General features: G+C 42.9%; 1 protein-coding gene across 1 annotated transcript in view; it reads right to left on the minus strand.

The window, feature by feature from the left end:
- Positions 1-1,969, minus strand: part of ENTPD1 (ectonucleoside triphosphate diphosphohydrolase 1) — a 94,558-nt gene extending 92,589 nt beyond the window's left edge. The window contains exon 1 of the mRNA XM_060111655.1: positions 1,898-1,969. Coding sequence (XP_059967638.1) covers positions 1,898-1,913 — 16 coding nt within the window. The 5' untranslated portion in view covers positions 1,914-1,969. The remainder of the gene's footprint in view (positions 1-1,897) is intronic.
- Between the last annotated feature and the right edge of the window lie 9,757 nt (positions 1,970-11,726).

Consider the following 11,726-nt stretch of genomic DNA (forward strand, 5'->3'; position numbering starts at 1 on the left):
AGGAGGGACTAACAATCAAGATGAGGCTTGAAGGAGTGATTGCAACAGCTAACATTTATTAAGCACATATTATATACATCAGGCCCTGTTCTGAGAACCCTGCATGAATCCCTCATTTAGTCCTTACAACAACCTTGTGAGGTAGATAACATTATTCTCTTCCTTTTACAGATGAGGAGACTGAGGCTCACAGGAAAGGGTGGAGCTGGGATTCAAACTCGAGCAGCTTGGTTCCAGACTAAAGGAGGACGAGAGGGCCAAATCAGCCTTCAAGGCAGAGGCAAGTGTCTTGAAACAGTCTGGAAGGGAGGAAAGAAGTTCCCCAAGTCCCTTGAGGAACTGAAAGTGTCTGGGGGTGGGGACAGAAGTTCAGAGATGACTCAGCTCGATCTTCAGGTTAGAAGGGAAACCAGAGGCAGGGGATTTCTAGTCTGCTTTGGACTTCTGAAAACTAGCTGTGTGATTCCTGCCATCTAAGCCCTCCTGGCTTCAGTCTCTCCCTTTTGTAAAAGGCAATAATAACAATACCTGGGCCCTACCACAGAGAATGGCCACGGGCACCAAATGGGAAAAATGCATTTAAACTTGATAGCAAAGAACAAATTCCTTCCCAGACTTGAGATTTCACCAGTATCATTTCCCCTGTAGCTTCAAAGATTTGCAAACCCAAATCAACAACGTCGGAGCAGTAACAAGAGACTCTGAAGTGGAGCAACAGGGTAGGGAAATAGACCCTCGGACCCTGCGTCCGTCACCTGCATTCAAATTCACCACTTACTGTGTGATCCCAAGGTAAGCTACTCTCTCACTACCTCAACTCCATCATCTGGGAAATGGGGATGATAATGATAGCACTCACCTTATAAGTTGCTGTGAGGAATAAGTAACACGTGTAATACGCTTAGAACAGCTCCCAGCACAGAGTAAAGACGAAAACGTTAACAGCTATCATTACTGTCATTACTAAGAACTCTGTTGACTACTCATCCCATTCCTCCACGTTCTATGTGATAAAAACAGGTGGGGATATTAGAGACCAGAGCTGATGAAGGTTTGCAACCCTACACAACCACAATGCTGCAGACATTCTTCCTTGCTCCCACGGGCTGGCAAGCAGCTGGCTCTCTGTCCTGGCAGAAAATGCCCAAAAGAGGTAAAAGACAGAGACCACACACCATCTGCACAAACCAGGCTGCTCTCGCAGTTTTTAGACAAAATCTAAATATAGTCCGTCCGATAAGCCTTGCTTTTTTAAGATAAAACTGTTCTTCGTACCTATACCCCTTCCCTCCCTCCCCACACCCATGCACACTCCCCCACACCTCCCAAGAAAAGTTTAGTCTTTTGCAAGACATACTCTCGGGTCCTGTTGTGACAGGCTCTTGCCACATTAACTTCTCTGTCTAATTCCAGGCAGAGAAGCCTTTGCTAATTTCACAACAGGAAAGCACACAGGAAATTCGAGAACAAGGCAAATCTACACACAGAGCCCAGCATCTTCAAGCAAACTCACTGAGGTACTGACCCGAAGCAAGACGACTCTGGACTGTAAATGAGGCAGCTGCCTCCTAAACTGCGAGGGGACGGAAGAAGCCTTTTGCCTCTAAAAAAACCAGATCTGAATACCAATTGCTAATGAATATTCATGAGCTGCTCCAGCTTGCTCAGGAGCCACCCTTGACTCTAACCCCGGAGCTTGGCTTCCTAAAATGTTTCCCGAAGTTTTTTCTCTGCCTCCTCTCAGAAGGAGAGGGTGGGAAAGTGTATTTAGGGCTTTTTGCCTCTTGCTCTTTCAAGTACTTGCTTTTGGTCCGGGCTTTTGGTTTTCTTTTTTCCTTTTTTTTTTTTTTTGTTTGTTTGTTCTTAAGGATTCAGATCAAATCAATTTTGCTCTTACCCCTTCTATCTTCCATAATTGGCAGCTTTTGTTTTCTTCCTCTTTGCTCTTTATTTTTCAGCCTCTGCTTGCTGTGGTCGGTCTCAGTGAGAGAGGTACTCAAGGAACAGAGATATAACAGACCCTCGGGCTCGTGGGAGGGGCTAAATTAGCCTGCCCCGTTTCGGAAGGAACCTCAAACCCTATGTCTTTTTCATTGAAAGGACAGACTGGCCGAGAAGTCCAACAGCTCATTCCCCTAAAGTTTCCCCGGGTTGCAGTTTTTTGTATCTTGAAACAATGTATGTTCAGATATCTCTCTTCAGCTCTTTCCCTCTCCCTTTGTTACAGAAATCCATTTTTCCCCTTGAAAAGTATATCTTGGCTGCAAGCCAAAAAAAAAAGCTATTTACTTTTTGCAATTTTGAAGCAAGATAACAAGAAACTTGTTACCTTTATTCTGCTCTGCAGTAGTTATTTCCACTATTTTATCTTCCACCTCACTTATCCGTTCTTCTGCCTCAGTTATTCTGCTATTGATCCCTTCTAGAGTATTTTTAATCTCATTTATTGTGTTGTTCATCATTGCTTGTTTTATCTTTAGTTCTTCTAGGTCCTTGTTAAATGTTTCTTGCATTTTCTCTATTCTATTTCCAAGATTTGGGATCATCTTTACTATCATTATTCTAAATTCTTTTTCAGGTAGACTGCCTATTTCCTCTTCATTTGTTAGGTCTGGTGGGTTTTTATCTTGCTCCTTCATCTGCTGTGTGTTTTTCTGTCTTCTCATTTTGCTTCTCTTACTGTGTTTGAGGTCTCCTTTTTGCAGGCTGCAGGTTCATAGTTCCCGTTGTTTTTGGTGTCTGTCCCCAGTGGCTAAGGTTGGTTCAGTGGGTTGTGTAGGCTTCCTGGTGGAGGGGACGAGTGCCTGTGTTCTGGTGGATGAGGCTGGATCTTGTCTCTCTGGCGGGCAGGTCCACATCTGGTGGTGTGTTTTGGGGTGTCTGTGGCCTTATTATGATTGTAGGCAGCCTCTCTGCTAATAGATGGGGTTGTGTTCATGTCTTGCTAGTTGTTTGGCATAGGGTGTCCAGCACTGTAGCTTGCTGGTCATTGAGTGAAGCTGGGTCTTGGCGTTGAGGTGGAGATCTCTGGGAGATTTTCGCCGTTTGATATTACGTGGAGCTGGGAGGTCTCTTGTGGACCAGTGTCCTGAAGTTGGCTCTCCCACCTCGGAGGCACAGCACTGACTCCTGGCTGGAGCACCAAGAGCCTTTCATCCATACGGTTGCAACCTTGCCCGCCGACCATGCTCACCCAGTGCACCCGCAGAGTCTGGCGCCGGGTAGGGGGCAGGCTTCAGGCACCCTTCCTCGCTCCCGGCCTCTCTCCCGCGGTGTCCTCTCCGGGGCTGCTGCCGCTCCCTCTTCCTCTGGGCTCCTGTTGCTCAGCGGGCGCCTGCCACTACCCGCCGCTGGCACCCAGCCCCAGCCGGCCGAGCCCGCGGAATTGGAAACCAGCAACAATGTAGATCTTTTAGGATGTGTTTGATCTTAAAGGACTACCTGCTAGTGTTGGAGGGTCTCCTGCAGAGGTGGGGGGTGGCTGTGGCTCACCGTGGGGACAAGGACACTGGCCAAGAAACTTGTTACCTTGATACCCACCAGAAAAACTGTGGGACCCAAGAACCGTTCTTCCAGCCCCATAAATCCGATCACTTCTGGTCCCCTGATGAGCAATCCCTTTTAGAGGCTCATTACACCAGAAGAGCAACAGGTCACCCTAGCGAAAGACGCTGTGGCGAGAGAAAGCGTGGTATCGGCCAGAAGGCAGGGTGGGACGGCAGGGGAGGCTGCTCGCTGGGAACAGCTGTCTAGCTGTACTGATGCAAGTTGTCTACCTTTTCCAAACCTTGACCTCCTACCTCTGAAGTCTTATGAGTAAGAATTGCCACACCCAGGCTTTGCCAACATGACCCAAATGCAGATGAGAAACTGACCAAAACATTTTAAAACTGTGTATATGGGCTTCCCTGGTGGCGCAGTGGTTCAGAATCTGCCTGCTGGTGCAGGGGACACGGGTTCGAGCCCTGGTCTGGGAAGATCCCACATGCTGCAGAGCAACTGGGCCCGTGGGCCACAACTACTGAGCCTGTGCTCCGCAACAAGAGAGGCCGCGATGGTGAGAGGCCCACGCAACACGATGAAGAGTGGCCCCCACTTGCCACAACTAGAGAAAGCCCTCACACAGAAACGAAGACCCAACACAGCAAAAATAAATAGAAGTAAATTAATAAACTCCTACCCCCAACATCTGCTTTAAAAAAAAAGAAAAAAAAACTGTGTATATTAAGTTATTTTGAAATCAGGACAACAGCCAACACTCAGAGAGGAAGGTAAGTTCCCAAGTTCCAAGGCTGCCTGTCTGGGCAGCTTCCCTTCCACAAGGCTGTCACAAACCTTAGCATTTTAGATTTGAAAGAGACCTCAGACATCTAGTCTAAGCAAGGATAGAGGCATGGAGATGTTAAGCTACAAGTTCATGTTCACATTGAGAGCAGGGAGCTGGTTGCTACCATGCTCTCCAGCACTTAATATAGTTTCTCCCACGGTGTAGGCTCTCAGTAAATTTTTGATAAATGGTTGAGTTAATAAACAGCAGCAAAGCAGAACATAAATCTGATTTCACTGATTGCTAGTTCATGTACTTTCTACACTGTTTCTTCAGCATGAGAGGTGGTATCTAAAGCCAATTGTACCATAAGACATTTTTCTTCCAAATATACCATAAGCCATTAAATTTGTAACCAATAAAGATTGTTTTTGACTCTATATATAACATATATTCTCCATTATACTTTTAATCATACTTCAATAAAGGCAGGGGCTTTTTTTAGTTTAGGTGTCTCTGTTATCTGCACAGTGCTCAGCAGCATAGCATGTGCTCAATAAATGTTGGTGTTGGACTGCCCTGGTGGTCCAGTGGTTAAGACTCTGTGCTTCCACTGCAGGGGGCATGGATTCGATCCCTGGTCAGGAACTAAGATCCCACAAGCCACATGGTGCGGCCCCCAAAAATAAATAAATAATAATTTTGGTGCTTTAATAAATCTGGGTCTGTACACTACTCTTTCTTCACCTTACTAAAGGTTTCAGATTTAGAGCATCTGCCATTTATAATAAAAACTAATTATACTAAATGAAAATCCAGTGGATGCCTTCTCCAGAGCCAGTTTAGACTCCATGTCTAATAATATTGGTTTGATATTTGTCCTATTGTGGTAAAAAAAAATTTTACTCCTTTTTTATTTAATTAATTTTTATTGGAGTATAGTTGCTTTACCATATGTGTTTACAATATGTATTTTGTGTTAGTTTCTACTGTACAGCAAAGTGAATCAGCTATATGTATACATATATCCCCTCTTTTTTGGATTTCCTTCCCATTTAGGTCACCACAGAGCAGTGAGTAGAGGTCCCTGAGCTATATAGTACATTCTCATTAGTTATCTATTTTATACATAGTATCAATAGTGTATCTATGTCAGGACTTCCCAGGGGTAGAAGGTAATAATTTAGTGAAGACCTGGGGGAAATGAGCTGTGTGGTTATTTATGTCCTTTTGATATTATTTAAATGGTTCTTACTCATGGTTGGTTTCAAGGCCAAAAGGAGGCTGTAAAAGGAAGGGGTTTTATCACTGATAGGGATGTCAGAGGCATGATAAATCATACTTCAAGAAACATGTTAAATGTTGTATGGCAATTAACAAATCTAATCTCAGGAATTCATAGATTTTTTTTCCACCAGGAACACACCCAAACCCTATCTCCTTACACCTGCTATAAACTAAGATACTAAGTCAGTACTCTTTGGTATTTGGTGTATGAATACTCAACAAACAAAATTTGCCAGCACCTTTTGAAAATCATATCAAATTTTCTTGACACTGTTTGACATTGTACTTTGACAATCTATCAGCACCACATGCACATCTTATCCAAAAAAATTGTTTAGATGAACTCAATCATATTTGTAGTTCTCTACCATCAGTAATAACCTCTGCCCCCACTCCACCTGCCTGCTTACAGGTATTTAGGGATGATAAAAACTCCTGTGAGGGATAGGAAATAGGGCATGGGGTGGATATAAAAGTACTCTGAGAGTATTTAGAATGCACACTGGTTCAGAAAATGCCCCTTCCCTTCTTTTAGGAGAGTAGTTGGAAAGGCACTGTCTCTCAGAGCAGAGCCATGATTCTCAACCCTACCTGCACATTATATATATACGTAATCACTGCAGGTGCTTTAAAAATGCTAATGCCCATCCCCACCCTCAGAAATTGGAATTTGGTCTGGGGTTCAGGTAAGGATTTCTCATAAAAGAGCTCAGGTGATTTTAATGTGCTGCCAGGGTTTTAGAGTTAAGGAGATCTAGGTTTGAATCTTCACTGTGTAAAATTAGACAAGTTAGTGAGCCTCTTTGAACCTCAGTTTATCTGTGAAATAAAGATTTAAAAAAAAATCTACTTCATAGAGTCATTGTAGGGAAAAGGGGGAAATAAATGTGTAAGAAATCCCAACAGAGACCCTAGCACATAGTTGGCACTCAACAAGTTTGAGTTCCTTTCCTCTTCACTTATATGCTAGGTATATGGTTCAGATTAAATAAAACATTGTCTTCTCTTCTTGTGTCCCTTACTTTCTCCCCCTCCAATATCTTCCACTTATTTTTCAGACCTTCTCCCCCTCCCATATCTTCCATTTATTTTTCAGAAGTAACCCCAGGGCAACTGAAGGGAATAAGAACAGAAGTCTCTTCCCTCCTACAGCACATAGTACCTCTCCACCTCCCTTCCCTAAATTTAATGTGATCCTACATATTCAACAGCAACTGTGGGGCTAGGGACATGCTGAGAGAGGGGATTGGGGAGTGAAGTATGACCAAGGGTCACCCATGCCTTTGCTGTTCCAGGATAAGCAAGTGGCCTTGGTAGTCAGGAAGGAATGCCCTGAACTCTTGAGTTAGGGGAAGCCCATGAATGTTGCAGAATGGCCAGCTCTTCCAAAGTGGAAGTATGTGACCAAACAGTTGCACCAGAAGAAGGCACGCTTAGAGCACATAGCACAGCAAAGTCAAGCACAGCAGACACTCAGTAAGGAGTGTGCCAATTGAAATAAAGGTCCCGAACTGCAGGTAAATGCCTAACCTGATCCCAGTACTTGATAAAGTCTGTGTTGTGTAAGGCATCATCTTGGTTTACGTCAAGTATTTCACAACTGATTCATAACCACTCTTATCTGAGCTACAACTACCCCTTATTTCCCCTGCATTAGCTGAAATCTCTTGCGTTTTCTGTTGAAACATCCCCTTTACCTCCTTCATCCTCCTACCCCCACTTCAAGTGCCCTGATTCCTCTGAATGTCTCAGAGGTTTGCAGACATAATGAGTGAAGTGTCCCTTCATTAAAAAATGATAAAATTCTATTGTTACTCAAGAGGCAGGCCCCAAATCCATGAGTTTCAGGTATAATAACTGATAACAGCTATAACATCTTTAAGGTCAAAGACATTCATTTCCAAAGAAAGTACTCACTATCTATGAAAGTCCAATCGATTTATAAAAGCCCCAACTATTTAAAAAATTTTTTTAATTTTAACATATTTTTTAAATGTTAAATTTAAATAGAGATGGTAAACAGATCAGTGGCTGCCTGAGATTCACTGGGGTGGAGGGAGGTCTGAATAGGTGAAGCTCAGGGGACTTTTTAGAGTGTGAAACTATTCAATATGATACTGCAATGCCAATGTAAACATGACGATATTCATAACCTATAGAAATTTAAAGGACAAAAATAAACCTTAATGTATACAGTTTTTAAAAAAATCATCCATGAGGTTAAGGGATCCCTGAATGGACTGTTGATTGTGACAAAAGAATCTAACTGTATTACGAATGTATGAAAGAGCCTCATTGAAGGGAGTAGGGGAAAGGGTACTGACCTGAGTCACTTTGGGAATGAGTAAAGTTTGTAAGACTAAAGGCAAAAGGAACTATACAAAAACATATTACACTATTTGATGAAGCTGTTTCCCATGGGAATACAGGTTCATAATTCTGAGACCACTACATATGTATACTGGAATTGGACAATTATGTAAATACATGACAGTAGGAGTCAGGGTTCCCACTGTTGGAGTGGAAGGTTACAGACAGGCAAGGGTAAGTGGCTAATTATAACAATCTATCACACTAATTTAAGATGTTAACAGGGGAAGCTGGGCATGGAGTATATGAGAACTTTCTGTACTATCTTTACAACTTTTCTGTAAATCAAAAACTGTTCTAAAGTTAAAAGTATATTTTTAAAATTATGTTGTTAAGCATTGTATAGGTGTTTAAATGCACCTGTTGTACCGAAACCCCTTGCTGAAGGACATCTTTACTAAAGTAACTGCTAAAAGGACATGGTTTTGCAAAAGCATTTGTTACACATGATTCCTTGTTCAAACAGAATTCATTGTCTCTACATCCAGCAAAGCAAGGTTAACTCAGGCTGTGGGCCAAGACATGGAAACAGCCTTGTTATATAGACTCAGTGTGATACTGGTAGTACTCAAATCTTTTCATCCATGACACACAATATTCCCATTGGTCTAAAAGAAAAAAAGCCTCTAAGTTGATTCCCCACTAGCTCAAAAAGTTTCCAAATAAGTGTCTCTGGAGAGAAGTCAGAAACTCTGGGGCCAAGGGAGGGCAGGAAGGAGAACTGACTGCTGGTTCCAGAACTTGAAAAAAATAATAATAAAGGAAGGGAAATGCCTACGCTTCTTCAGATGGCCACCGTCATATGGGAACATTGCCAGAGAACTTAAAGTAGCTCCGAGAAGGATAAAAGTTGGAGTTAAGAAAAATTCATCATATTTAACTGATCCTAAGTGCCCGACTACATATGCTAAGCAATCAAGATTACAAAGGGCATAAATCTCTGTCTTCTAATTCAGGACATTTCTGGTCCTAGGAGGCAGGGGAAATTCTTAAAGAACACATGGCTTCTAGAATCTTATGCTCAAGACCTTAACAGGGTGGCTCATACACCCAGTTTTTGAAGACAATAATAGCCCATAATACCAGGCCAGTCTGTAGCAAGAAGCTCCCATGTTGCTGTTGATGCCTCTGCCTCTGCAGAGACCTGCCGGGGCTGACAAACCCTGGAGACAAGGCCAAAGTCAGGCACCCTGCACTCCTTTACATTAGGCCCTTCATCCATTCAGGACCATCAGAGCCTGAAGAAATAAGAGAGTGGGAAAAGATAATAGTGATTTTCTGACTTTTGAGATTATTATTTAGCCTAGACAGTTATCCCAGCTCATCCTTCAAGGTCTAGTTCAAACCTTAAATCTTTAAAGCCTTCCAGCTCCTTCAAATTCTGAGAGCATAATTCTTCTCGCAAAGTGACAAGTAGCTTGGCACTTGCTTAATGCCTTGCATTGCTAGCTTCAAGTGTGATTTATCTCATATACACAACGTAGAGTCTGACTGCAAATTCTTTTTCTCTCCTCCCCATCCACATCTTCCATATTCCACAGCACCCAGTCCAGGGTTTTGCATATGTGCTTAAATTTTAGGGGGAAAAGTTAGCTAGAACCTTTTAATAGATGAACCTTTCTCAAGTAAAACTCCTTCTCAGCATATGAATTGGTCACACAAATCTCTCCCAACTCCGAAATTTTCTGATCTAGTCCAAAGTATGTAACAATTCCTATTGTTTTCTTAAATTCATTACTCAGCATATGACAGGTAATCTTCCACTGCTGAATTGTAATCTTTAAAAGGTTTCAAAAGCCAACTGGGAGTCAAGAATTAAATTAAAATTCACCTGCATTAGGCACTGTTACAAACAGCTCATCTGAGTTGGCGATCAGATGAAAAGACACCTTCCACACAACACTAAGCATGCATGTGCACAAAGACAAACACAGCATAACTTACAGTTCTGCCTGGAAACAGACTGATTTCTTTTGACATTAATTGCAAGACACACACAATTTCAAAACATTAAAATCTGTTTTTATCACGTGTTTTAGAATTAAGGATATACAGACTACATATAGAAAATGTCTATAAGCCTACCCACACAACCGTTCACCTTAATTTCCAGGAAAAATAGAAATTACATAGGGTTCCCTGCTCCAAAGCCTCTGCAATGGCAAAGAGAAAGCTGCCGGATGAGAAAGGTGTCTGTGGGAGGGACAGATGCGGGAACACAAGGATCTGCACTTTGTGTGTCAACAATGCCTTGCAGACAAGACAATGTTTTTTCTGCTGCCATAATCCAGAGGGTGGACAACATGGATTTTACAGGACATACTCAAGTGTGACATGCAACTAGAGGAAAGTAGAAGGAATTACCAGGATATAATACTTCATTAATATTTGACTAAAATATAAATATTTACCACATGTACAATTATGTTTCTGTGCTTTGAAAAGGGAGTAACTTAGAAGAGAATCAGTGAGGAAAAGAATACTTTCCCCTTCTCTGCTTAACTGCCCTCCATTTCCTTCTTCTGCCTAGCCAGAAAAGCCCTGTGAAAGAGACTGCAGTGCTCCCAAACAGCAAACAGTATGCTATGATTTATTACAGCTGTGCTACATCCCTTAGCCTCCCATACAGCCAGCACTTGTCATATTCTGCTTTTGTTTTGGTTATTTATGCGTGGAGCAGATTCAATCTTAAACCACCACATTTAGGTATCCAAGAAATTCTGCTATGTTTACTTTCTTTATATCAACTTAAACCCATCTCAATTCCCTCTGAGCTGCCAAGAAAATCAATCACAATCATTACTGGAGTCCCCTTACCTCCATGGTTTACACCATAATCTAGGAGAAGCGCATGTATCAGAAAATAGGGGAAGGACTCCTGATCTCTCATTTACTTTGATCCCTTTTGATATTCTCACTGCCCAGCCTTGAAATGTGACAGGCTTTCTGTTCCAGTGCTGAATGGGGATGGAGGAGGACTGGCGAGGGAGCTTTGCCTCTGATGGAAGCGCTGGCCATCCTACTGACCAGGACACAACCACAGAACAATCAAGGGTGCCCAGTACCCATGGCCCACCAACCTCCACCCCCTTCCCAGTGCTCCAGAATTTCCACTCTTCCCTGACCCTCAAAGGTAGCCCTTTATTTCTTCCTGAATACTCTATTGATTCAGAGCACCTTGTGCAATTTCAATAACAAGCTAGGGTAGGATTGGAGACCCACAATAACTAACACCTTAACAGAGTATCCTGTCTTTTACACTGGTGTTATCATTCCTTCCCACCCCAAGCTTCCCTTCAGTCCTCACTACACTCCCCATCACTACTAGACTTGGAGTTCTGGAGGGAAAGGACAGTTTACTACTCATTTTATATCCTCTAAAATACCTAACATGGGGATTCTCAACCACTGCACACAAGAAGTCAACTCCCCCCTCCCCAGTAAAAATTTAGTCCCTCCAAATTTTTATTGATTTTTTTTTTTTTTTGCGGTACGCGGGCCTCTCACTGTTGTGGCCTCTCCCGTTGTGGGGCACAGGCTCTGGATGCGCAGGCTCAGCAGCCGTGGCTCATGGGCTCAGCCGCTCCGCGGCATGTGGGATCTTCCCGGACCGGGGCACGAACCCGTGTCCCCTGCATCGGCAGGCGGACTCTCAACCACTGCGCCACCAGGGAAGCCCCTTTACTGATGTTTTAAAAAAAACTTTTTGCTACAGTTGAGTATAAATATTGTCACAGCAATGCCTGAGGCATGAAATGAAGCACATCAGGCAGCTGAGTGTAGAGCAGCTTTGCTGTAACTA

This window comes from Mesoplodon densirostris, chromosome 1 (genome assembly GCF_025265405.1).
Source record: "Mesoplodon densirostris isolate mMesDen1 chromosome 1, mMesDen1 primary haplotype, whole genome shotgun sequence".
NCBI classification, from domain to species: Eukaryota; Metazoa; Chordata; class Mammalia; order Artiodactyla; family Ziphiidae; genus Mesoplodon; species Mesoplodon densirostris.